The sequence below is a fragment of the Triticum aestivum genome, chromosome 4A, assembly GCF_018294505.1.
Source record: "Triticum aestivum cultivar Chinese Spring chromosome 4A, IWGSC CS RefSeq v2.1, whole genome shotgun sequence".
NCBI lineage: Eukaryota > Viridiplantae > Streptophyta > Magnoliopsida > Poales > Poaceae > Triticum > Triticum aestivum.
Window position 1 is genome coordinate 37,000,752 of NC_057803.1, and position 27,518 is coordinate 37,028,269.

The 27,518-nt window shown below is 44.2% G+C and overlaps 4 protein-coding genes across 5 annotated transcripts; 2 read left to right on the forward strand and 2 right to left on the reverse strand.

Annotated features, from left to right (window-relative positions):
* Window positions 1-3,861: 3,861 nt before the first annotated feature.
* On the forward strand, window positions 3,862-6,490 carry LOC123084970 (uncharacterized). 2 transcript variants are annotated; one of them, XM_044506515.1, is made up of 3 exons: window positions 3,862-4,047; window positions 4,638-4,725; window positions 5,030-6,490. In XM_044506515.1, exon 3 carries the CDS (start codon window positions 5,046-5,048, stop codon window positions 6,252-6,254), a length of 1,209 nt encoding a protein of 402 aa, XP_044362450.1. In that variant the 5' UTR covers window positions 3,862-4,047; window positions 4,638-4,725; window positions 5,030-5,045; the 3' UTR covers window positions 6,255-6,490. The 2 variants fall into 2 exon arrangements, with proteins under 2 accessions (XP_044362450.1, XP_044362451.1); XM_044506516.1 differs by lacking the exon at window positions 4,638-4,725 and having other exon boundaries at window positions 3,889-4,047.
* A 264-nt stretch (window positions 6,491-6,754) lies between these two features.
* Window positions 6,755-10,618, reverse strand: LOC123084969 (probable 26S proteasome non-ATPase regulatory subunit 3). Its single transcript, XM_044506514.1, has 8 exons — window positions 10,422-10,618; window positions 10,141-10,331; window positions 8,635-8,772; window positions 8,421-8,557; window positions 8,269-8,323; window positions 8,069-8,179; window positions 7,597-7,836; window positions 6,755-7,517 (listed from the first exon to the last, which is right to left on the reverse strand). Exons 1-8 carry the CDS (start codon window positions 10,507-10,509, stop codon window positions 7,005-7,007), a joined length of 1,473 nt encoding a protein of 490 aa, XP_044362449.1. The 5' UTR covers window positions 10,510-10,618; the 3' UTR covers window positions 6,755-7,004.
* A 7,469-nt stretch (window positions 10,619-18,087) lies between these two features.
* LOC542963 (40S ribosomal protein S3a) lies at window positions 18,088-20,283 on the forward strand. The gene is made up of 6 exons (XM_044506518.1): window positions 18,088-18,224; window positions 18,345-18,450; window positions 19,097-19,234; window positions 19,316-19,501; window positions 19,605-19,805; window positions 19,929-20,283. The coding sequence occupies exons 1-6, from the start codon at window positions 18,166-18,168 to the stop codon at window positions 20,028-20,030; spliced, it is 792 nt and encodes a 263-aa protein (XP_044362453.1). The 5' UTR covers window positions 18,088-18,165; the 3' UTR covers window positions 20,031-20,283.
* Window positions 20,284-21,247: 964 nt separating this feature from the next.
* LOC123084971 (protein NPGR1) lies at window positions 21,248-27,312 on the reverse strand. The gene is made up of 6 exons (XM_044506517.1): window positions 27,050-27,312; window positions 24,837-25,139; window positions 24,477-24,753; window positions 22,968-24,184; window positions 22,737-22,884; window positions 21,248-21,886 (listed from the first exon to the last, which is right to left on the reverse strand). The coding sequence occupies exons 2-6, from the start codon at window positions 25,038-25,040 to the stop codon at window positions 21,552-21,554; spliced, it is 2,181 nt and encodes a 726-aa protein (XP_044362452.1). The 5' UTR covers window positions 25,041-25,139; window positions 27,050-27,312; the 3' UTR covers window positions 21,248-21,551.
* Between the last annotated feature and the right edge of the window lie 206 nt (window positions 27,313-27,518).

Here is a 27,518-nt window from a genome sequence, read left to right on the forward strand (position 1 = left end):
AAGGGAGTTATTTGCAGCCCATACGCTGATTGCTTTTGCAATAAGAACATTTTCTGGCATTAGGGGGAGATGTGTACCACAAAGAATGCCAGGAAATGGATAAGAAATGACATAGACATTTTGTCCACGTACTTAAGAATCTGAACTGCATGTTCAGGTTATGAGAAATTTGCAGCATACTGCAAATAATCTGCCAAGTATATTTACTGATGACAAAGGTGTCAATATGGTCAAGTACCAGAATGAGTGGAGCTACCTAATAAACCTCTCATCTCCCTAGATGAGAGCAAGAGGGGGAGAATTCTGGTCGCATGAGATTAAGTTCTCATATGTTTCAGCGGAAACATGTGAGATTGACTCCTCGATCAGTAAATATGATTCAACCTCGGGTTGAATGACACCTGAGGGATGCGCGGCATCCAAAGTCCAACACATATGTGCACACATTTTTAGGTGTTGGGAAATCGAAACACCTTGACTCCGTTGTTGTGGGAAATCACAAGGAGTTAAGAGGCGTAGTAAGAATTCCACAATGATATTGATTCATGAGAATCATATATGAGAAAGTCTACATATGTCGACATAAAATTCTTCTTGAGAATTGCTAGAATCCTTTTGGGCCCTGAGCCAAAATCCATGGAAAGTGTTGTCTGCACTTATATTGGTTCAAATGAAAGGAAGCAATTAAGGAAGAGTGGCACTCGCTCATCAAAAGAGCGGTATTTACCATTGTAAAACCTGCTCCTCATATGTATCTTCTAGAGGGAAGAGAAGTGAATTTTCGTTTGGAAACGAAAATAAATGAGGTGGTGAGAAAGCGAGGCTTATAGCACAAGGGTTTTTCGCAGAGATCCGACATCAATTACGATGTAGCATACCTTTTTGGTATAAGTGGAATTATGTTTCGATACTGAATGTTAATGGCAGTACAGATCCATACGATTGATGTATGTAATGCCAACATACTCCATGGGTCAATTAGTTTGGATGTATATATTGAAGTCATTGAATGACTTGATAGTCTGAATCCAAAGGTAAATCGCAACATGCATGTGTGGAACTTCTAAAGTCATTCTATGACTTGAAGTAGTCGGAGATTTGTGTGGTGCAACCGACTAAGTGAGTTATTCCTTGACAAGGATTACTCTCATACTAATGATTGTTGACGTGTATTCATGAAGAAATCCTGGGTTGGATTTTACATCACCTTAATTTGTGGTGTCGATGATCTTATCATCAAAGTCTATATAAGACATGAAATACACACAATCATGTTAAGACGGATATTTGGGTTAAACCAAATTATGCTAAGCTTATGACTTGAGCACATCCCCCTAAGATATCAGTCTTCATATATCCGAAAGTATTGGAGAAGTTCAATATGGATATATTATATCAAAGACACATATGGTCATGTTATACCTAATATGGGATATAGATCCTTGATACATAGGGGAGATGGTGAAGTGATAGAGGAGCATGAATTGCCATATCTAAATACCATCAAAGCACTCATATATCTTGCAAAATATGTCAGGCCTGACACTATAGTTTTTGGCAATTTATTGAGAGTGCAATTCCCTAAAAGGTATAAGGTTTGTGTAAGGAATATCCTGGGATATATCCAGGGCACGAAGGGTCTTGATCAATTTCATTCGAAAAATCAAGATGGGACCATGGTTTGATATATTGATAGTGGCTAATTATCTGATCCCACAATGACATATCAAAGACTGGGTTTGCTGGAAGAGTACTTTGAAGGAAGTATTCAGAATAGACTCTAAACGAGTCCTTCCAGTGAACATTCTATTTCATTTGAAGCATCGGAAAATGTGGATGACTTCATAGAATGATTGGCCACATGTGAAATCATGTGGAGATTATCATTATCTACCAAGATAGTCACTTGTATTGCTTATGGGTTATATTTATCCTTGTGAATTACAGAAATGTAAGAGGATAATATGCAAACAGATTATTGTGATATTCACAATATCTCTATCAATGTTTACATTCCAGAACTAGGTTCATGGAATTGGTATGAGATATTCTTGAGGTTTGCAAAGTTCGGGGGGAGTAAAATCCCAAGTTATAACCCGTTGGTGATCCTCAAATCACCGATATTGTACTATTTTTCCCTTTATGAGTTTTCCATGATGGTTTCTCATATAAGGTTTTTAACGAAACAATATAAATACAAGTGCGGATATATGCCATATTGGTTTCTCCTTTTTTCCCACTGGGTTTTAAAGGAGTTTTCGATGGCATATTATTGTAAGGTTTCACCTCAATTTTTCCCACAGGGTTTTTGGAGGAGTTTTCAGTTTGCAATATACATATGACGAATTGATCAAGGGGGAGTGTTGAGAAATAAAAACATGTGATCAATTGTATGGGAGGGATGCCTCCCAGGAGGTGTCTGTTGGGGAAGAGGTGTCTCCCCAACACACCCCTTCACCATGTATATAAGTGGGTCTCCCACATTGCAATGGAACTAGTGGATCATTTGGACTCTTCATGTGTCTATTTTACTTTCACTCTATAACAGGAACGACACGAACTTGGCCCACCCCGTGACTAATTGACAGGGCCGGTCCTGAGGGGGGCGGGAGGGGCGGCCGCCCCGGGCCCTCGAGTACGAAGGGGCCCCCGATGGCTTGCTTTCCATATATACGTGATATTAGCCCATGTGTAGACAGATTCTAAAGAAACGGGAAAAAGGTAACAAATCACAATTTTCTCGGCTTGCCGTACGAGGCGCAATCTTCTGCTTCTACTCCGCTTCCCCACTTGGCAACTAATCCGCCCCAAGGTCTACTGCTCCCCCGCCCGTATCTTCTATTCGTGATTTTTCTGCTACTGTCCGTGATTAGTGGAAGTTCCTCTTTTCAGATTTCCTGTCGAAGAAGAAATTAACCCCGAGTACAGATTTTTCAGATTTCAATCAAACTCCTCTTCAACGCAGATCCCTCTTTTTCTGTAGTCTTTACAGGTCGTTCATTCGTTTTATGAAGATGAAGATCCATCCTTTTCGAAAAATGAAGATGAAGATCATCACCGTACATATCTCTTTCTCACACTCCGATTTCTTCTGTTGTTTGGGATTAGAAGAGAGGAGCTCGGATTTTTGGTCGTGACTAATAAGAAGCAGCAAAATCTTGCAATTTTTAATCTTCTACCCTCCAGGTACCTTGTTCCGAGCCTTTGTTAGCAATTTTTTATTTTATTAACAGGGTTTTTAATTTATTGTTTCATTTGTATGTGTGGCAATTATCAAGATGTTATTTAGAATGTATCCATCTGGTAATGAGTAAATAAAATAAAGTTGCATATGAGTTGATTGATTTTCAGAAAGGAGATATTGACATTTTTAAACAACTGATGCAAGTACTTCTACTAGAAATTCTGAAAAATGCCTTTTGTTACTGTTGAAGAACAATCCAGTGAGAATAGGATGATAATACTAGAGTAGGCACAAACCTAATAAAAAAATATAATTGCCAATTGAGAAAAGCAACCAATTTTTCTGTGAATGCTTATGACCTTTATTTGTTGGATAGTCAACATGACAAGGCAACACAAATTATAGCGCATCGAGAATTTAGTTGCAAATTGAAATAGAGAAAAATGTGGCCTTATGGCCCCTTTAAGCCGTCTTGCCTCAGGCCCCCGAAATCTCAGGAACGGCCCTGCTAATTGAGCGTACGAACGGAGTTGACAAGAGATAGATAGATGGCCTCCAAGCCTGCAAGCACCTCCTGTCTAAATCAGCTCATTCCCGACGACCCCGTCCAAAGTGCCAACAAACGCCAGCCACATTGGCCGAAAGAAAAAAACCTTGTGCCAACAAATGCCTAACAAATGCATTTTTCGGAGAACAGGAGCCCTTTTCTGCAAAAGCAGCGCCCTTTCATGCTAGTAGTAATTTACCTTTCCCCTCCCCTGATCCCATCCCTCGCCCGGCCGCCCAGCTCACACTCCTGCGCCTCGAGCGCGACTCGCCTCAGCGCTCAGCTCAGATCGCCCCACTGATCCTCGGCGAAGGAGGTAATTAGCACCATCCCTGCCTGCGATTTCCGGTCTAAAACCGTTGATCTCCACTCCCTGTTAGCTCATGATGCTTCTTCAGTAGCAGTAGCAGTAGTAGTAGTAGGCCACCGGCGCCTGGTCGGAGGTCAGCCTGCCAAACCTCCATGTCTTGTGTCAGTAGTTCTGTCTCTGTCTGTTCTTGATTTGGGCACGGATCACCTCGTACTTGTTTGGGCGGTAGGGTTTTTTTAGCCGGGCTGGGTTATTGGTGCTATTTACGGTTACTGGTGCTAAGATGTCGGCTGCTCCTTTGCCGAAATTGCTTGTGTGGCATTGCTGTATCTGTATGCCAGTATGCGCCTGAATCTCAACATTTGTAGCATGTGATGTTTAATCTGTCTGTGCACTACTGCCGTTCTTGCTGCCGCTTTTCGTGTGATTTTTGCGGTATGCGCTGCGTAAATCTCCGTTTACACGCTGTGGTGAAGCACCAAATTTGTGCCGGCTGTGCTTAATAGAGAGGTGAAGGAGATCAAATCGCGGACTGAACTTCGTTTCAAGTCTGAATTTGTGTTCCTAACCTTTTTGAGTGCTCTTCTTGCTTTCAGAGAAAATCCCTAACGGTTTCCTCGGACCACCAAAGCTTCCGATTTTGCGGCAGTTGGAGATATCTTTGGGCCAAAAGCTCTTCGGATAGTGAGTCTGAATTCCTTGACCTTCAGCCTCCTTTAGTCAGGGTTCATTTCTATCTTTGTATTGATCCTTTTGGCCTGAATTTGAAGTAGCTTGCCTTGCAATACAACATGATTAAATATGTTTACCACCATAGGATAAAGACTCCTCCTTATTTAAAGTCCAATTGTTTTAGCTAATTATTACTGTCACTGTCTCGTGTCCATTCTGCTTAGCTTCAGCTGCAATTTGCTGTCTTGGTTCACACAATATTTTGTCTTATACTTCAGCACTGAAGAAAATATTTCCTTGTGTGTGTTAATTGCAGTCTTGGGATACCTACAATGGCAGCAACATACCCTATGCCTGATCCACCGGTGCTGAACAACTATGCTATTACTCAAAGACTCGACAGCTCTGCTACCGAGACAGCCGGCAGGGACAAGTCCATAGGCTACCTGGACATCTTCGTCCACCAGGCGCGCGACATCCACAATGTTTGCATCTACCAGAAGCAGGACGTGTATGCAAAGCTGAGCCTCACAAGCGACCCACAGGTGTCGTGCTCGACCAAGGTGATCAATGGGGGCGGCCAGAACCCGGTGTTCGACGAGGGTCTACGGCTAGACGTGCGCAGCACGGAGGCGTCGCTGAGGTGCGAGGTGTGGATGCTGAGCAGGGTGAAGAACTACCTGGAGGACCAGCTTCTCGGCTTCACCCTCGTTCCTCTGTCAGACATCCTTCTGGCCGATGGAAATCTGGCCCAGGAGTTCTCCATGTCGTCCTCCGACCTGCTCCACTCACCGGCCGGGTTTGTGCACCTGTCCTTGTCTTATGTCGGCAGCTCCCCGGATGTCATCGAGATCTCATCGCTCAATAAGTCGGCGTCGGCGGTCACCGACAGTGGATATGGCAGCTTGGATCCTTGTGAGATTGAAAGGATGGAGTTCCCAGACTTGAACATGGTGAACGAGAATGAAATGATGGTCTCCAAGTATTTCGAGATGGACTGTGAGAGTGCAGTGAAGGCTGAGAACTGCAAGTTACCACAGCATGATGCAGATGAGCCTGGTCCTGAGGTCTCCAAAATCAATCCCAAGGAGTATCCTGACGAAAGCCCTGTGAGCTGTGTCTCGACCACGGGCTCCTCCCCGGAGCTCTCTGGCACGCTGCAATCGGTCTCTGAGCCGTCCGAGACCGCCGTCGCGGCGGCATCCTCCACCGGAAGCCAGAGGGAGAAGAGCCAGGGTGTCACTACGGATGGCGAGGCCGATTCTTCTGAGGCGCCATCCAAGGATGAGGTTGCCCAGCCTGCAGTGATCAGCGTGAACCTCCAGCCCAGGGAATCGGTTGTCCAGCAGGACATAGTTGACATGTACATGAAGAGCATGCAGCAGTTCACTGACTCCCTTGCGAAGATGAAGCTCCCGCTGGATGTCGAGAACGGTAGTCCCTCGGCTGATAACATCGACTCGAGTGCAACAGAGAAGCCGTTGCCATCGCCGTCGTCGAAGGGTCCTAGGGTCTTCTATGGAAGCAGAGCCTTCTTCTAAGTTACTGCTGCTAGCTAGGCTGGCTCATACATACTCTGCTTGCCTCACTAAGGAGGCTAGACTCTCACTGTAAACTTGTATTGCTAATGGTGTTATGCTTAGTTTAAAAAGATGGATATTTCATAATAATTCCAGAGCTGTAGATTCAGCTTGTGTAACATAGTATACTACTGCATGTAGTTAAAAAAGATGGATATTTCATAATAATTCCAGAGCTGTAGATTCAGCTTGTGTAAGTAACTTGATACTGCTTCTACATTTGAGTCGCTAGAGTTTTTAGTGCTAAATAAACGTGTGAAATTCGTTCACCTTGAGAAGGATTTACATTAGCTTACACATCAGAAAACTGCGTGTCATTTGCACAATATTCTCTTGAGTGGCACCAAGTATTAAGATCCACTATGTTAGATTTGCCACCAATTACAGGAGAAAGGTGGTAACTTGACCACTGCATAATCGCAAAGAAACAGGGCAGGGAAAAAATAGATGGCAAATATATGTCAGGAAGCACAGACATACCAAAAGTCTTGAATGGACAAGGTGGATTTCAAATGGTACAGAGATCCTCGAACCCAGTTTCGATGAGGAAGAGAAAAGATAAACCCAAAACACATTTACGGTCCAATGAAGTGCTGATCGACATAGAATTACAGAAGATGTAAAAAGTTTACATGATTCAAACCTCTCCCTCGAGGGGAGAATCCAGTGATTTCAGGGATCTAAAATCAACAATTCAAAAAACAGACCAACTTAAAAATCATCATCATCCTCCTCGGCCATGTGCTTTGCCAGCTCTTCCTCCTGCTGGAGCCTTTCTCGGCGCTTCTCAGCGCTCTCCTTCTCCTTGTGCGAATTCGGGGGGAACCTCATGGCCTTGACCGCTTCATTATGCATGTTGAGGCAGAAAGCAATTCTGGAGTTGAATGCAGCCTGGGGTTCATTTGTCGAGTAGACATCACCAGTTTCTTTCGACACCATCCAGCCATTTGCATGGTCTATGGTGGCATCAATTGCACCATCTCTTATGGCCTTGGCTACGATGCACTCCGCATCAGCAACAGGATTCTCAGTGTCTAGCCTTAGCTTCTTCGCAATATCAGCAAGAGAGATCCGCGAGTATGAAATGCTGATGTTGCGTAGTCCAGTTCGAATGACATTGTGGCGAAGCCTCACAATCAAATTGTGAGTCCTGTCTGCACTGAAGGTGCTCGCAAATTTGTCTGCAACAGCTCTGAACAGTTCCAAATCGCCAATCCTGACCGCCTAGACACCAATAATTCAAATGTTATGACTAGAGCTTTCCAGACAGTAACATGAGATTTAAAAGAAGACTGGAACTTACATTTGTAAGCTCAAAATATGGTGCCAAAGCTTCCTTCATTCCTTTCTGCATGAAAACAGTCCTCTCTGGGATCTCCCCAAGAAGCAGCCTTACTATGATAGCCCATTTATTGCACTGAATCCTAAAGCCACGAGCTGCAGCCGGTGCCTTCCTAGCAGCTTGCAGGAGGCTTTCTTTAGCATCAGTGTACTCCAACTGAATTGTTCTGATTTTCCCCAAGTAGAAGAGGTACCGGCAGAACTGTATTAAAACATGTTAACAGTTGCTTGAGTGTATCAATAAAATCAGTTAGGCTGCAGGAAGATCTCACACATCAATCATCCCAAAGCAACATTAAACCGTAAGGCATTTTTAAAAGAATAGCTAACAAATAAACTAGTTTCATAATATTTAAATGTACTGGTGTAATGCAACTGAAACATGATACAATCAATAAAGTGCAGATGATGATTGGAAGAGGCAGATGAATTACTTGCTGGTTGGAATGGGCTTCAAAACGTGGTGCCTTCGACCTAAGTTTCTCTGCCTGGTCATACAAGTTATAGTGGAGGTAATTGCGGAGAAGCAGGTTGAGCAGGGTTTCCTGTTATCATGAAAAAACAATGCATTTCCATATATTAGCACAATTTAACAGCATAACACAATCAGCAAGAACCAGGAAAACAGAACTACCTGACCAAGCTCATCGTGATGTAAAGTTGCCATTCTATGTAACCCAAGGAGATTACTGTACAGAGAAGCAAATATGAGCGATGGATTACAAAACAGGGTAAATGGAAACTAAGGAAATACTAGAGTAGGGGAAGATGTAGAAGTTGACATACCCACGAATTTCAGCAAGGGTGTTTGTAAGTTCATACACATACGAATAATAAAAGTATAGTCTAGAAGCCAAAACATCAACAGTTCTCCTGTTCAAGTTCTTCAGACGAGCAATGCTTCCAGTTGCGCATGCTTTAGCCTAGAGACAATTGGAGAACTTTAACTTAATAATATGTTGCATATGCTGCACAAAACATATCAGTATATTAGACATACCTCATCGTATTTCTTCTGATCAATGAGGAAAATCAGAACAAGCAAAGAACAATATATTTCAATCTCAGGAAGGCCATGCTTGATAGAAATCTGAGTTGCTGGAGCTGCTGCATCAATATCCATCTCAGCTTCATCTTCCTAAAAAGTAACAATAGATGCATACCAGGATTAATGAGTTTCAAATAACAGAATAATATTTTTAAAAGCAAATCTAACTTCAAATGTTTTGTTCTCTAAATTATGGAGCAGGTGGCAGAAGTCTAAATTGACCGGACTTCAAAAGCATCTTCAGCTCCTCACATAGAAAGGCCGATTAACTAAGTATGTAACAAGCTTCCTGACATTCTTAAAAAACTGAAGTTATCTGGTAAAAGGCAAGTGGCAATCAGCCTGGTAATCAGTTTAATGGGTATCATCATAACAGAGACACAGATTTGGAAAAATACACCCTACTACTACAACTCCAGTAACAAATTTCCCCATGTATCTAAACATACGGCAAGCTCCCACATGCAGAAGGAGAAGAAATAAAGTTGCAAATGAATGACACAAGCAAAAATGACGTGACTAGAATTTAATCACACAATGAAAACAGAATTACTAACTGAAGGCAAATAAATAAATAATCAGAATCATACGATTATTAAGAAGAAGAAACCAGCAAGATACTTGCCATAGGAAGCTGTAAAACAGTTAATTATGCAGTGTGCAAATGATAATCACGTATAAAAGGGAGCGCCTATGTGTCAGGTGTCTTTTTTTGCTCTCAGTCCATTTTGTACAATCCAATGGCTCTGGTTCTTGTTTCACCTCTGGCACCTGAATCCAACGCCTCGCTCTTCTTCCACCTCCAACACAAACCCTCAACTAGACCCCCGCCCCCCTTACAAAAACCGAACCAGCTGAGGTCCTTCCTCCACTCTGGCTGCAACGGCACCGCAAGCTGCGTCGTCCACACCTCCGGCGAGGTCCTGGCGAGCCCTCGCCAGTGACGCCACGCCGTTCCGGCTCGAGCTTGTTGCTGAACTGCTCACTTCCAAAATCGACTGATCCAAAAAATATTTTCGGTTGCCTGATGAATAGCAACTGTACATATTAAAAGCTACCATCATCAGTTCCAGGTCCAGTTTCACCCAAAAAAAATCCAGACCAGTCCGGAATTACTGCCCCTCCGTTTGAAATATAAATTTTAGATTTTAGCAAGAATTTTTCCAGCCTCGGATTTGTTCACCCAGTACAAAACAGGAAAACGAGTTACCAAAAGGTTTTGGTACCCTGAATCCTGAACAGTACACAAACCATGCGAGTATGTGCCCGTCGCATACGCAAAAATGAAACTAAGACTGAACACTGACTTTTATAGGATAACCACCAGAGCTAACATGAAACTGTGAATTGCGCATGGCAACAACTACATGGAGGCAGTGAGGGTATCATCATGGAATCAACTGCAGTGGAAGACTAAGTCGTGGGCCATGACAAAACTCTGGTTGCTCAGAACTTTACCTTGGGGAGGAGGGGAGTGAGGCGGGCGTATGCGTCGCTGTTGGCCGGGAGGGCGAAGGCGAGGAAGGCCGAGACGTCGCGGGCGGCGAGGCGGCGGCGCAGGGCGACGGTGAGGCGGACGGCGCGGGAGATCCGGCGGACCTCCTTGGTGACCGACCCCGCCTCGATCACCGCGGCGATCTCCTTCAGATCTGGGGAACGAGCAAGTCAGAACAAATCTGAGGCACCCTGCGGCGCGGGGAGGAGAGACCTAGGGTTTGGGGGAGGGGGACGGGGCTTACGTTGGATGGTGGAAGGGGCCGGCGCCGGCGCCGCCGCTGCGGCGGCGGGAGGAGGGGCCGCCTGCGGCTCGCCCATCTGCACGTCCATCCCGGCGGTAAGGGGAGAGTGCGGAGAATTGGTGCCGAAGCTTGGGTGCGGAGGAGCCTTTCGCTTTGTTCCTTACTTGTGGGTTAAGAAGGTCACACTTTCAGGCTTTCAGCTACAAAAGGGGTATTTTGGAAAATCGGAAGGAAATTTTCTCAACTCTGTATATGTGCCATGAAAGAACATCTCTTCACCAAAATAGACGCTCTTTTTATAAGTCTGCTTATTATACAAGGACCATTCTATTTAAGAAAGAAAATGGCCATTGATTATTTTATTTTATTTTTGCAAAAAAAAAAAACTTCCTATCAGTTCATCAACTCTCAAGTAGTACGAAGAACATCAGAAGTAAAAATTACGTGTAGGTCCATAGACCACAAGCAACGACTACAAGCACTGAAATGAGCCAAAGACGCACCATCATCGCCTCTCTCTCACCGAAGCCATGCAAACCTTGTTGTAGTAGTCTGTCGGGAAGTCGTCGTGCTGAGCCTCTATAAAACCAGCGTACCAGAACAGCAAACAGCGTTGATGAAGATAACCGTAGATAAGAAGGATCCAACCGGTAGACACATGAAATACATATCAAGTACATGTTACAAAATACATATCTTTTAAAGATTTTTTCAATGATATAACTTTTGTGATATATGTTTTGTACCTTTGCTGATAAAAATAAGGGAAACGCTCCCGTCCAACCCGTTGATCCGTCATTATTGTCGGTTGCCTGCCTCGGGTGACAGCCACAGTCCCCGCATCGCTACCAACCACGAGCCCACATTCCTTTTTTTTCTCCTTTTCACCCTTATCCTCTCGAATCTTCCTATGATCCATCTTCTTCCCCCAGATGACCCCATTTGCCCTCCTCTCTCTCTCTCTCCCACCCGCTCTCTCGCTATCACAAGCAGTTGCTACAAATCTCGAGCCTATGTTGCAACTCCCCAATCCGCCCCCTGAGCCCTGACGGAAATCCTGCCAATCCTCAAGTTTGTCGCCAACTACTGCAAAGAGGGCCACCGCTGGCACCGGGTGTTGCAGGCTAGGGACACCAATGGTGTTCACGGGGCCTTGCAGTAGCAAGAACAACACTTCAACAATGCGACAACGAGGCAATCCTCTTTCGTAACACCAAGATTGTAGTATCAACACCCACCCCTTGCATTGACGGGGGTATGCATCACACGGCCTGTCTTGCAGCAAAGGTGGTGATACGACGAGGGGGTTGCAGCTGTTGTGGTCGTGTTCATGTGGCTCTCCTTTCCTCGTCGTGCCGCAAGGGGCTCGCCAGGTGCTGCGAAGGGAGCAGCCGTCGGAGTGCTTACAACAGGGTCATGTCGCAAAGGGGCTTTGCAACGCCTCCGTGTTGCAAAGAGCGCTCATAGGAGTTTGCAACATGCATGCTTCACAAAATGTTTTTCGTGTTGCAAACGTGCTTCACAACATCATCCATGTTGCAAAGAGGGGCTTCGCAACGTCGTACGTGTTGCAAAGCGGGGCTTCACAATGTCGTCCGCGTTGCAAAGGTCCTCGGGATGTCGCTTGTGTTGCGAAGGGCCTCGCAACGCGACAATGGCCGCTCAATCACACTGAATCAAATGGCTCGCAACCCGACCGACCTTTTTCAAAGATCAGTCGACTGATGTGTAGCATGAGCCTAAAATTATTGGTCAATGTTTTTTGCTATAAGCCAGAAAGGAGGCAGTATCATTACAAGAGATTTTGTTAAAAGAAATTACAAAAATATTAGTTATTATAAACACATTAGACAAGAATTAATGATATAACCTCAACGATGGTACGCCTTTCGACGACGGTTACGGCTCTCCTGGCTCTTCAAGGGGTAGAGTGTTTGTTTGGTGTTTTCTCGACGATGGAAGTATCCAGATCTATTGTAAAGGGTTATCAGAAGTACCACCTGACCGGCCATTACTGCCACCAGAATGAGCCGCCGACAAGCCAATGTCATCGCTCTAATACCGAAGCCGGACTAACATTGTCGCTGACAGTCGCAAAGCCTTCGTGCATGTGCCCATAAGAACCCGTCTGCTAACCTCGCCGCCCCGAGGAGCCGGCAAGAATCTGCACTAGAACTATGTCTAATATGTCTCGACGGACGAACTCGAGGAGGACCGAAGCATGGAAAACCGACTCAAGGATGAAGTGTCGCCGTCCATTCTAGTACCGTCCCTGCCAGTACTAAAATCCCAACCTATCTACTAGCCGGAGCCGAGGCACCGGAAGTCCCCTCTCCATCACCGGCCGCTGGCGTACTTCCTGTTGTTCTTTGTCTGTTCTCCTCGTGATAAGTGCTAATGCAAGTATTGGTAGGCATGGCTCCTTCAGAAATTTGAGAGTTGAGCCTGAGCTCATTTGCTCGCAGGTGAGCAGTAAATTAAAAAAAAGTAGCTAACAAATTCAAAAAAAACCCTGATGTTTTTACACTAAAGATGATAGAATTTATAGGAGCTTGCAAAAACTTGTGTTGAGATGACTTCAGGAGGAGCTCCTTCCAAAAAAAATCGTGCTCCAAAATGTCCAAAGCTGCTTGAGTTTTACAAGCTCCTGGAAAATTTCATCATCTTTATTGTCATTAAGAAACTATTTATTTTGAATTTATTGTTCATTCACCAGAGCAGATGAGCTCGGGTGCACAAACGCTGCTCTCTAGCTCCTTTGTGGTTTTTATTTATTTGTTCCCTCGTTCTTTCTCGTGTGAGTGTCTTGAACTAGACTATAGCCTCTCTAGTTTTGCGAGAGAAACTAGACTGTAGCCTTGGTGTTTGTATACGGTCAATTGCATTTGATAAATATGGCCATTGGCCTGGACTTTGAATTGTCTTCCATAGTTGCCTACAAATGATGATTTCACATTTAGAGACAATAAAAGTGAGCACTAATTCTGCCCTCTCAAATCATTAGCGTTTTCGGCCGTCAGATACAGACTTTGGAGCAGTTTCGACCGTTTATCAACTCACAATCTGCCTGGGCTTCACTTGATAACCTAAGAATGCTACACTGGTTGGGCCGCTGCTCTCATAACAAAATGGAAGCTCTGGCGTTATTTGGACTATATGGGCCTCAGGCGTGCGAGTGGCAGCCGAAGAAAGCAGTACATAGTTTGTTATGTAAGTGGTTGTATACTATGGCATATGAGCACTAATCCAGCCCTCGTAGACCATTAGCATTTTCTGTGGTCGGATAGACTTTGGAGCGTTTTTGGCCGTTCGATCACACGAAATAAGCAGAGTATCACATACAATTCACCCCAGTCGAAGAGACAATATCACAAACAGTGGATTCACACAAGATTTTATTCAACTTAAGACTTGAGTATCCCACCGATAACAAGACACAAGTAGCACTCTTCAGAAGAGTTTACAGTCTGAACAATTGATTAACACAAAAATATGGCGTGGTGACAGACACATGACGATCTCCCGGAGAGGTTGCTCTAGCTAACTTACTATCAGACTAATATAGATGCAGACATGTAATCTACCATCACATTGGGCTTTTCAACTGGGCTCGCACCCCTTTCCATCAATCTCTTAACGAAAATGACCAGTACATAGCAGTAATCTGACACCAGTCTGCCATCACTTAACTGACGTCCATCCGTTCAGTGTTATTGGAACAGACATCATATGCTTATGATGCTTAGCCTACACTGCAGCTGCGTCTCCGACCCGCCCAGGACGAAAAGCCCATTTTCTGTCATGATTTTTTGTCATAGAAGTAGGAGCCCACTACATCTACGATGATACCGGTTTTTGTCACAATTATCGTCATAGAAGTGTCATATGTATGACAGAAAAAAATTTCGTTCAGCCCAAAATGTCACGGATGTGTCTTTTTTTGTAGTGATGACTCTAGTTTGAGGAGTTCATGTATTCACTAAGTGTTAATGCTTTGTTTCGGTACTCTATTAAAAGGAGGCCTTAATATCCCTTAGTTTCCAATAGGACCCCGCTGCCATGGGAGGGTAGGACAAAAGATGTCATGCAAGTTCTTTTCCATAAGCACGTATGACTATATTTGGAATACATACCTACATTACATTGATGAACTGGAGCTAGTTCTGTGTCACCCTATGTTATAACTGTTGCATGAGGAATCGCATCCGACATAATTATCCATCACTGATCCAATGCCCACGAGCTTTTCACATATTGATCTTTGCTTAGTTACTTTTTCGTTGCCACTGTTACAATCACTACAAAACCAATACTGTTACTTTTGCCACCGTTACCCTTACTTCCATATTATTTTGCTACTAAATACTTTGCTGCAGATATTAAGTTTTCCAGGTGTGGTTGAATTGACAACTCAGCTGCTAATACTTGAGAATATTCTTTGGCTCTCCTTGTGTCGAATCAATAAATTTGGGTTGAATACTCTACCCTCGAAAACTGTTGCGATCCCCTATACTTGTGGGTTATCAACTCCTACTTAGATAGATATCCCTCTAATCATCTAAGTGATCACGTGATCCATATCAACTAAACCATGTCCGATCATCACGTGAGATGGAGTAGTTTTCAATGGTGAACATCACTATGTTGATCATATCTACTATATGATTCACGCTCGACCTTTCGGTCTCAGTGTTCCGAGGCCATATCTGCATATGCTAGGCTCGTCAAGTTTAACCCGAGTAATATGCTTGTGCAAAACTGACTTGCACCCGTTGTATGTGAACGTAGAGCTTATCACACCTGATCATCATGTGGTGTCTCAGCACGACGAACTGTAGCAACGGTGCATACTCAGGGAGAACACTTATACCTTCAAATTTAGTGAAAGATCATCTTATAATGCTATCAACATACTAAGCAAAATAAGATGCATAAAGGATAAACATCACATGCAATCAATATAAGTGATATGATATGGCCATCCTCATCTTGTGCCTTTGATCTCCATCTCCAAAGCACCGTCATGATCACCATCATCACCGGCTTGACACCTTGATCTCCATCATAGTATCGTTGTCGTCTCGCTAACTATTGCTTCTACGACTATCGCTACCACTTAGTGATAAAGTAAAGCAATTACATTGCGATTGCAATTCATACAATAAAGCGACAATCATATGGCTTATGCCAGTTGCCGATAACTGTGTTACAAAACATGATCATCTTATACAACAATTTATATAATCACGTCTTGACCATATCACATCACAACATGCTCTGCAAAAACAAGTTAGACATCCTCTACTTTGTTGTTGCAAGTTTTACGTGGCTGCTACGGGCTTAGCAAGAACCGTTCTTATCTATGCATCAAAAACCACAACGCAATATAGTGATTGCTTTTTGGTCCTCAAAAAGAACCATGTTCATTGAATCTGATTCAACTAAAGTTGGAGAAACTAACACCCGCCAGCCGCCTGTGTGCAAAGCACGTCCATAGAACCAGTCTCATGAACGCGGTTATGTACCGTCGGTCCGGGCCGCTTCATCCAACAATACCGCTGAATCAAGAAACAACTAGTGACGATAAGCAATATGTATATACCCACGTCCACAACTCCTTTGTGTTCTACTCGTGCATATAACATCTAAGCATAGACCTGGCTCGGATGTCACTGTTGGGGAATGCAGTATTTCAAAAAAATTCCTATGATCACGCAAGATCTATCTAGGGATGCATAGCAACGAGAGGGGAGAGTATATCTACGTACCCTCGTAGACCGAAAGCGGAAGCGTTAAGAAGCGCAGTTGATGTAGTCGAACATCTTCGCGATCCAACCAATCAAGTACCGAACGCACGACACCTCCGCGATCTGCACATGTTCAGCTTGGTGACGTCCCTCGTACTCTTGATCCAGTTGAGGCCGAGGGAGAGTTTCGTCAGCACGACAGCGTGTTGATAGTGATGACGAAGTTACCGGCGCAGGGCTTTGCCTAAGCACTACGACGATATGACCGAGGTGTGTATCTGTGGAGGGGGGCACCGCACACGGCTAAAACAATTGTCAACTTATGTATCTATGGGGTGCCCCCTCCCCTGTATATAAAGGAGGGGAGGAGGGGGGCGGTCGGCCCTCATGGTGCGCCTCAAGGGGGGATTCCTACTCCTACTAGGATCGAGGGCACTTGATGCGAGTGCGAGGGCGACGATGAAGGGATATGCTGTGACTAGGATGGGGATCGAGCGCACTCTGATCGCCTCGCTCGCTCGTGCGTGCGAGTCGTCAATTTTTTTCGTTTGATTCTCTGGCATGCGTGGGGACTACCTGGAGACATCGCTCCCTCCTAACGTGGTTTTGGTTGGTTTTTTTCGAGGGGATCGTTACCTGCGAGGTAGGTGGGAGGAGAGACGAAAATAAACCAGGCGAAGGGCGGGAGGTGAGACGAAAAAAAATGTGCAACGGAGACTACCAACTGCTCCATTAGGAGTAGAGATAAGGAATCTTCTCATTGTGATACGTGATCACGTGAGGGCGTGGCTTCGACGGTTGTGTTTTTCCCCCTAGTGGAGCTAAGTATGGAGGGGGGTCGGTGGGAGAAATAAATCAGAGAGGGAGGTGATCTGTTTGGAAGGTGATCTTATGTATATGGTATTATTTTTGAATTCTTAATTGCCAAATATTTACATGATTGAATTGAATCGACATATGACAAAGCAAGCGCGAATAAATGAAAGGAGTATCAAGCGTGATTCGATTTTAAGTGCGAAGAAGAAAAAAATAATGTGAGAGGGATGGTGAGAGGCGAGATGAAAATAAACCGACGAAAACTAACCAGGCGAAAAAAAATCATGAAGGCTATTCTACCAACTGAGACATTAGGAGTAGAAATGAGAATTAATAAATCCAAAAAACAAAAAAGTATAAAGAAATTAAAATTTAGAAACAAAACAAAAAATCATGATTTTGAAAACAAATCGATGGAAAAAGAAACAGTAAATAAATAAAATAACAAAAGATTGTAAAAACCCAAAATAGCAAAGGAGAAAAAACAAAATACTAGTCGGAAGCTTCTAGCCCAAAACCGGTACATGAGAGGTTGTGGCACTCCTCCTATAAAAGGCTGACTCTTCAGTTCTTTCGCCGTGTCATACTTCATTGCAAAAAAAAAACATACACACAACAACAACAACAACAACACACGCAATTCATAAAACCCACAAAACATAAAAAAGCCCATGCGAGATGAACACAAAAAGCAAACATGGCCCGCCAGGAGACAAACATGCGCCTGATAGCAGAGACGAACCTTTTGCACGTATCAAACAACAACTAATTAGGTGGTGACGAACTTAGATGTGCAATACTTAATTCTCATTTTAGCCTAAAAAACATAATTCTCATATGTGCTTTAACAAAACTGTATTTATTTCCGTCTCTTCCCTTTTTTTAGGAGTCTTTCCGTCTCTTCCCCTTTTTAACCAAAAGAAGAGACGGCCCGAGCCCATGCCATACACTATTGGGCCAAGCTTCAACACAATCTCCCCGAAGAGCCCACATGGGCTTCCCCGCATCCCATCCGTCCATCCACCCGGGCATCCTCGCGACCGCACGATGGAATGGAAACCCTCAAAGCGCACTATATATACCCCTCGCCTGTGTAGGGTTTCATCCCCTCGCGCCCCAGAAGCCCCGACGCTCAAGCCCCCAGACGCCGCAGCGCCGCCACTCCACCCGCAGCGGCAACCATGGCGGTCGGCAAGAACAAGCGCATCTCCAAGGGGAGGAAGGGAAGCAAGAAGAAGGCGTGAGTGCCTCCCCCACCCCGCTCATCCGTTGCAGCGTCGTGATCTAGGATCTGTTTCATCTCCTCTTCCTCCTTCATGTGCTGATGCGGTTTCTTGCCTGCTTTCTCGTGGTTTTGCAGCGTCGATCCGTTCACCAAGAAGCAGTGGTATGACATCAAGGCGCCGCTGCTGTTCACCAGCCGCAACGTCGGCAAGACCCTCGTGTCCAGGACGCAGGGTACCAAGGTATGCTCTCCCCTGCCTTGCATCTGCGCGTGCAGTGTTTGTCACATCCATTGATGTCTTGTGTCCCATGGATTAGCTGTTTGGTAGTATGCCTGCTCCTATATACGCGATTGTGATCTATATAGTCCTATTGGCATGAAACGGATTGAACCATTTTCTGAAGGTTGCGTTGTCGTGTTAAGTGCTGAAAGGCGTGATACACTAGCACTAAAATGCAATCGCTATTATTTATAAACTATACTTTGTGTACCCTACTGATAATAATTGATTTTATTTCGGGATTTACCATTTTGTCTCACCAATGTCTCTGGTGCAATTTGTGAATCAGCCCTTAAGTATGAAACCAAATCATGCATCTTGTTTCACACTTGCACAGTTTATTTGTAGTTGTAGTTATAGTCCACCTGTTTTTAAACTAGCACCCAGTCTGTTGATTAGAATCAACAATCAAGCATTCAAGTGTTGTTAGTAGTTTGTGCTTGGTCTAACTGATTCTTCTAACTGTGTTCCTATGTCGAATGTGTAGCATTTGACACACTGAATCTTTATTTCTAAGCCTTTCCATTTACATTCATCTAGGAATGTGTTTAATGTTTGTTGTTGTAAGTTGACTATTAGCTGACTGCACATTTCATTTTTATTTTAGATTGCCTCAGAGGGTCTGAAGCACAGGGTGTTCGAAGTATCTCTAGCTGATCTTCAGAACGATGAGGACCAGGCCTACAGGAAGATCAGACTCCGTGCTGAGGATGTGCAAGGGATGAATGTCCTCACAAACTTCTGGGTAATGATCTCTTTGGCATTGCCTGAAACCTGATGTTATGTTGTGTTTTTTCCTTTGCTAACCTGTTCTCCCTCTTGCCAGGGCATGGACTTCACCACTGACAAGCTCAGGTCTCTTGTGAGGAAGTGGCAGACACTCATTGAGGCTCATGTGGATGTGAAGACCACTGACAACTACATGCTCCGCATGTTCGCCATTGGCTTCACCAAGAGACGCCCAAACCAGGTGAAGCGCACTTGCTATGCCCAAGCAAGTCAGATCAGACAGGTAAATTTGTTCACCTTGCTCTTTTTTCTATCTGTTTATGTATTAAGTTCTGGTGATCATTGAGCTGATTGTTAACAATTCTATCTGTGTTTCTTGCTTGTAGATCCGCCGCAAGATGGTTGAGATCATGGTCAACCAAGCTGCAAGCTGTGACTTGAAGGAGCTTGTGAACAAGTTCATCCCTGAGGTGATTGGAAAGGAGATTGAGAAGGCCACCTCAGGCATCTTCCCCCTCCAGAACGTGTACGTCCGCAAGGTGAAGATCCTGAAGGCCCCCAAGTTCGACCTGGGGAAGCTCATGGAGGTAATTGTCTTGTGGCACCACCATGTCTACTGAAAATATTTTAGCTGGGCATTGGATAGACAGCGTTAATTGTTGTTCTCCAGTCTACTCAAGTTCTAATGTGACCCATGTTGCCTGTTCCAGGTTCACGGTGACTACAAGGAGGATGTTGGTGTGAAGCTTGACAGGCCTGCTGATGGAGATGAGGTGATTCCTGGAGCAGAGGAGGTTGCTGCTGCTGAGTAGAGGATAGAAGTTGCTATTTTGCTGCTTCATATCTAGAAGATGATATATGTGCCACCTGGGTGTCGTGAACTTTGTAGTCAGTTTTGATGGCTGATTTCTTGAGTACTTCTGTCGACATTCCTAGCCAGTGTTCCGCTATCTTATTTTGTTCGTGTTACTTTCTGGATGGAGGTAATGAGTTGAAAACTAAATATTTAGTTTATTCCTGTCCTGTGTTTTTATGTTTGAATAGAACTTGTCCTCTGTTTTGTTAGTTTATCTCAGTACAACTTTTTGTTTGCGTGCATACAAGATGTTTGCAGCTTGCAATGGCTCCAGCTCCTCCGAGCCAAGATAGCCCTCCGTCTTATTTGTAGGAGTATGAAAGTAAAATTAGCAATGTGCTCCCCCAGTTAGTGGCACAGAAAGTGAAGATGCGGAAAAGAAAATGGATCGTAACAGCCAATTTGGCGTTCGATTTTTGAGTAGTATTTATTGACTGCAATATGTACATACGCAAAAATGGATAGAAATTGATGTAGCGACAAGTAATTTGGGACGAAGATATTGTGACAAGGGTTCCAAAACTGTTGTTGCATCAGCAGGTAATTTTGAAGAGATCAAACTGGTTGGCATTAGATAAATCAAAGAAAATGTTGTTGGCTTTAGATAAATCATAGTTTCAATGAAGTGGCACTACTGACTTAAGGGCTAGATATCTGTGGAAATCTCTACTCCTTTGAAGGTGAAGCACTTTATGTGGCTAGTTATGAATGTTCGCATTCAGTCTGCTGCAGAATTAAGTAAACGTCACTGGGATACTGATTGTAAACTCTGGTAAGATGGAGACATCACAAAACATTCTCTTCACTTGTCCACTGCCTATCCAGCCTTCATTCATCAATCTATCATGATCGTCTTCCTTCCCTTTCCTCAACTGAACAGATCCAAGCCTAAACCTCCACTGCTTCCATCACTTGGCAGAGCAGGTCTTGTTTTAAAACTTTTCAGGTTAAGTGCAGAAAACCAATGAAATGTTCCTCAAAGAAAAGCTGGAGATATTCCTATCTGAAATCCAAAGCACTACTGGATCAACTACTGCTTTAACAGTAAAAATCAGGGTTGGCACTAACAGAGGGCGGTTGCACTGGTCTTTATGGATGCAGTGATGTAAAATTTTCATCTAATGGTGGGAATGCTCCCTGTGAGATGGAAACAGATTCTTCGAGCAATGGAAATTCACTCTACCAAGCATATCTCTTTCATTTATGTTCTTCCAATAGAACAAAACTGAATGTGCAGCACAGGGAGTTGCAACATTAACAGAAACACCTACACTCACATAATTTACCATAACTGCTCATCCACAAAACAAAATTGGTAAAGGATGTCCATCTAAGGAAATGGGTATACTACATTCACATAATTTACTGGTTGGAGAGCCAAGGATGCAATGAGATTTCTACAGCAAAACCTGTGCTACTTGGCAAGGCAATGTACTACTTTCTTTTCCTTTTTGATATCTGGCAAGGCCACGGGTTCCTACTGCAGCAAGATGGGCAGTTGCTCGGAGAAATCCTGAATAGGTGACAACTCTAGGAGCTCGTAAGCTGCCTGGAAGCAGTCAGCGGCCTCAAGCACCGATCCTTCAGATTTCAGGACGAGTCCGAGCCCCATCCAGGCTTGATGGTTTGTTGGCTCTAAGCGGGTGGCGCTGCGAAGGAAAGTTCTCGCGATTGACGATGATTTCGCTCCAAGAGTTCTTAGAATGCTTGCCATAGAAACCATGCTAGGGACATAGTCTGGATTGATGGAGAGGGAGAATGAGAATGCCTCGAGGGCTTCTTGGTGCAAGGACTGGGCCTCCAGTATCAGGCCTGGAAAAGCACACATGTTAGCGCTTCTGAAAATCATAGAGCAGAATGAACAACACCAAGTGTAGCAATTGATCCACAATATGAAAATGACAATAGCAAATCTAACACAAACATGCCTTTGGCTACCCATTCAGATATCTGGGATCACTGTTACTTTTTGTAGTGGCTCCTGACATGCAATATCATTATGTCTGTTACCCGCAAATATGTAAACAACGTTTAATTGATCGATAGTGAATTATAGCACTAAGCCAACAGAGTTTCAGGGACAAATCAAATCTCCTTAACGTCCACTCATCTTTGCTGTTGCTGACAATTTCTTGATGTCAAGTGAAAACAAATACCATTACTTAAGCACATGCAGGTAATATCAACCTCAATTGTATGACTGAGCCAGAACTCGAAGATGATAGCAAATAAATACAATGTTCTTTTGGAAATCTTAATATCTGCACATAGCTAGATTAATACTTCAACCATCATCAAGTATCTGGTGATCGTCATGTAACATGTACATCCGAGGGCAAACAAAGTTGGTGTTCATAGCTTTAGCTTGTTCGATTATAGCCTGTACAGTATGTACTTGCTTGAGGTTGTTTTGGCCAAAAATAATTTGTCCTGATATTATTCGGAGTGGTAAGGTTTAGAGGTTAAAAGCCGGCACACACAGTTTTGGTAAAGGCCGGCTATGGGTGTAAGTACCAACTCCAATGCTTATTAACTAATTCAGAGTAATTTTTTTATGTTAGGCATGTAACTTACTAGAATGACGGTAAGCATCAGAACCAGGTCTCATGTGGAGCACAATTAGCCACAAACGACAACTAGTCAAGGTTGTAAGAATATTTACCTTTGACATGCCAGCACTTTGGAGATAAGAAATCAATGGATTTTGCTTTGTCAAGACAGATGTTTGAGTCATTCCATGCTTCAAGCTTTGTGTATATTGATGCCAAATCTAACCATGCTTCCATCTCTAACTCATGCAGGGATTTAACCTGTGTAGGCCAAGTGGATATTAAAGAAAGTAGACACATGCTATCATCATTTGAGTTTCGGTAAGAAATGTAAGTGGTCGTACCTTATCATAAGGGGTCAATTTCCAGATTTCCTTCTTTGCTTGAATGATTGCAAGCAAAATCCTAAAAGATTCCACAGCAGACTTGAATTGTCCACGGGAGGACTGAATTAGTGCTTTTAGCCTCAAAATACCCATTTGATCCTCTTGCTCAGCCTCATCTAGTGCAATATCAGCTACTGATTCAGCTTCTTCCAAATTCTGCTGTGCAGATAACACTAGAATCAACAGCTTCCAGGTACTCACTGAACTTCCTGTCACCATTTCGAGACATTCCGCTGCACTTTCAATGGCTGCATTCAGTTTGCGCTGCATTGCATTTTCCCAAGCAAGGCTGTACAGTATTTCAGGATTATACTTCGCCGTTGCCGCAGCATCCTGCAACAGCCTCAGTGCATCATCTTGCAATCTCATTTTTTCTGTGTGAGAAGTGGATGACCTAGCAAAAGGTCCATAACAAACACCAAGGAAATGATTCACAGCACTGATGAAATGCATATCATGACTTCTGAATGACTCCCTGGCTTTATTTGCAAATTTTATTCCTTCAGAAGCATGCTTTGGGTTCTTACAACATAGTTTGGCTCCTAGAAGAAGAGATGGAATATGAGGTTTCCCCTTCCTTTCTAACACACGGAAACCATTCCTTATGATATTTAAGGCACTATCATCCATGCCAGCTGCACTGTAGCAAAGCGCGAGAACGTACCATCTTTCTGATCTGCTATAGGTTCCAGGTAACAACATCTCTAGATGCCTGGCCAAGACTTCATAATGACCAGACAATGACAGTGCGTACATCAAATGGTTCACGAGATCAGGATCCCACTTTATTTCTTGGAAGGTTAGCTTTCTGATAAGTACAAACAGCAGCAAAATTGCTTCCTCGATGTTGTTCTCCGGGGTTGCCAAGTTCCGTTGCTGACTGAACTCTTGAGGAGACTTCACTTCAATACCACAGTACAGTAGAGTCACCGCTAAGTCTTTTTGTAAGTTGGCGGACCTTTGAGAATCCAAATTCCAGGGCCTTGCAAGAGCTCTCCGATATGCAGTTATGGCCTCCTCAAAACAACCACTTCTCATCCATAGGTTAGGAAGATATTCTAGAGCCGAGTGGAACATGTCTATCAACTTACAGTCTTCGGAAGTACCTTCAGGAACACCATCCGGCCATGCAGACTCTACAATATCTATGATGGTTCTGCATTCTTCTGCAGCATCTGTCATGTAAAGGAGTTGGATGTAAGAGAAACTCAGATTGGATATTGCAGAGATTTTAATTGAGGCATATGCATATAACTTGTATGATGGACAAAGAAATATAGTATGGCCTTATCCAATGCAATTACATAGGTTTCTGTTTCTGTTTAATCCTATGAAATACTAGGAAACAAAGCCCTCATACATTAGACTTTTGTTTTGGCAAAGCTTCTAAAACTACTACGGCAATTTCAGATGATGATGCTAAAGTACAATGCAAGAAATCACATAGATAAGAACTTCAGTCAGTACCTGTCACTCTACCAAGTCTTTCCAAAGATCTCGCTTTAAGCAATATGGCTTCCAGAAGCAAACTTACAGAATGCATTGACATATGCACTAGCATTCCATTCACTTGTGAGGTTTTCCGTCTTGAAGAACGTGGAGAAACTTTAGGCTTGGCACTTTCAGTAACAGCACTGGTCATTCGTGGTTTGAGGCTTCTTATATCAATGCCCTGAAGGACTTGCAATGCTGCATCAAAGTTTCCTCTCTGATACTCCAGTCTACCCAGCAATGCCCGGGCCTCCTGTTACATAATCAGATAGATCCAACAGTGAGCAAATCAGCAATGTAATCATCTTCCTTGAAGAGAGAAGGATTCAGGCAAACCTCATAATTTAGCGAAAGAGTCTCTCTTAAGTCCGATTCCACTTCATTCACTTGGCTATCATCAGGCGTTGCTTCTCGTTTTCCTGGTCTCGAACAAGAACCACTTGCTGAGAAATCCCGTGTTGCGAGAGATTCCGGTGATCGGGGCATCTCTTCAAACTTCGATTGGTCCCCGCTGCACGTGCATAACATGATTGCAGCCATTTGCCCCCCGCGGGTAATTTTACTTAACCTGAATTAAAAAATGTAAGTTATCCTCTCTCTTAGGATCTTCCCTGAGGCCAATGGTATAGATCACAGAACCTGGCAAGAAAAAAATGAATGATGCTCAGTACACATTGTCATAAGGTTGCACTAGTTGGGCAACTAATCACATGAGCAAGCATATAGCAAGTTAGCTACAAATGACAGTAACACATCAAGACAAGCTAAATCTTGAAATATATGTGAAGCTAGGAAGAATTCCCTTTCCAGCTAAAATTATCAAATCATCTATGAAAAAGTTTCACTTCTCGGGTAAACAAGACGAATCAGACAACATTGGTAATTGCATGGTTTAGTGTTAGCAACTTCTTGAAGCCTCATTCAGAGTTACAGACATAGAACAATTATACAGGACTGGATATACAAAACAAGTAATCAGCAGGGCAAATATTCAGTGAGCCAACAGGAAGGCATATGCATGCTTGAGGAGGACAGCTGCAAATGTGAGCTCCCAGGAAGACCACGAGTCCAAAACCTCGTGTCCTACAAATGTCAGCAAGGACGTAGCGACACCGAAATCCTACTGGCAGCAACTGAGCAATGCCACCACCCATCACGCATTGCATGCACTGGTTCCCTCATAATCCATGAAGTATCCCTGACTCATAACGTTCCTGCTTCAGGAAGAAGCGGCAAACGAAAATAATTTCAGCAGTTCCTCCCACAATCCTGAGAAGAGCAGGCACAATTGATTTTGCAAAACTCACTGCTAAAATAAGGAAACAACTAACATGGTGGTGCCAGCAAAGCAGCAGCTCACAGTGGAATTAAACCTGTATAAACACACACACACACATCAAAGTACCAACTGAAACCCAATGACATTCTCCTTATGCCCTCCTTAGCTGAAGCAACGAACTCTCACATTAAACCAGTGTAACACATGAGCACAACATGTACTGAGTTAGCTACAAATGAAAGTAACACACAAAGACAATCCAAGTCTTGGAATATACATGAAGCAAGACTTAGCCATTCCCTTTCCAGCTCAAACTATGAAATCATCTCCGAACAATCTTTTCTTCTTGGGTAAACACGACGAACCAGAAAACATAAGCAACTACATGGTTTAGTGCTAGCAACTTCCTGAAGCTAGCAGTAAGGCTTGCTCAGAGTTACAGGCATAGAACAATTCTACCGAACTGGATCTACCAAACATGCAATCAACAGGGCAAATATTCAGTAAACCAACAGAAAGCCCCGCGAATATTTCAGGAAGACAGTTGCAAATGTGAGCTCCCAGCAAGACCACGAGTCCAAAACCTCATCTCCTACAAATACCACCATCATTTTCAGCGAGAAGGTAGCGACACTGAAATTCTACTGGCAGCAACTGAACAATGCCACCATCCAGTAGATGCACTGGTGCCCACATAATACCACAAAGTCACCTTATAACGTGCCTGCTTCGGGAAGGAACGGCAAACGAAAGCGGAATTTCAGCAATCGCTCCCACATTCCCGAAAAGTGCAGGTAAGATTGATTTCTCGAACCGCACTGCTGCGATAAGAATACAACTAACGCGGTGGTTTCTGCCAGCAAAGCAGCAGCAGTCCACAGTGAAATTAAACCTCCATAACACGCGCACACACACGCACGTCAAATTACCAACTGAAACCCCACGACAATTCTCCATAGGCCCTCCTTGATCGAACCAACCAACTCTCACATTCACTCAACCGATGAACTCACCACCAAGTGAAAAAACCACGCAACGGAGCAGAGCTTCGCCCGGGAATTCCACCCCGAGAAACCAACACAGGGGGCCGATCCTGCTTCCATTCCCCCACCCCGCAAAACCGACGAACGGCAACAGACACAGCCGCGAGCCCGCAACCCACCTCGACAACGCCCACGGAACGGACGCGACGCAGCGTCAAGCAGGCGGCGCGCAGCAGGGGAGCGAAGGCACGGAGGAAGATACTCGGGAGGGAGGAAGCAGCCCGTACCGTGAAGCGCGCGCGCGCGCGTTGCGGCGAGGAGGATCGCCCTGCGCGGCGCGGCCGACGGAGGAGGAGGAGGAGGCGGCGGGGCGGCGGCCGAGAGCGCAGAGGAATCAGAGCAGGTAGATTGGAGAATGATGGCGATGCGAGGAGGATCTCTCTCTGCGCGCGCCGCGCCGCGCTGCACACCGAGAGGGGAGGGGAGGTGGGCGCTCGCTTCTCTCGTGTCGTTGGAAGGCAGGAGGAGAAGGGAGGGGTCCGCCCGGTGTCTTTACCATTTTACCCCCCGTACCTTGTCCTCTGTACCTTCTCCCTGCACGTCAGCCCGCCCCGCCCGGTGCGTCACGCCCAAAGTCCAGACTCCAGAGTCCAGACTGACTGACCGAGGTAAAAAAAAAATATCTAGGCGAAAGCTGTGTGAACCTATCTCGGCCTCGTCGACGGAAATGGTAAACTAATCATCACCATCATCAAA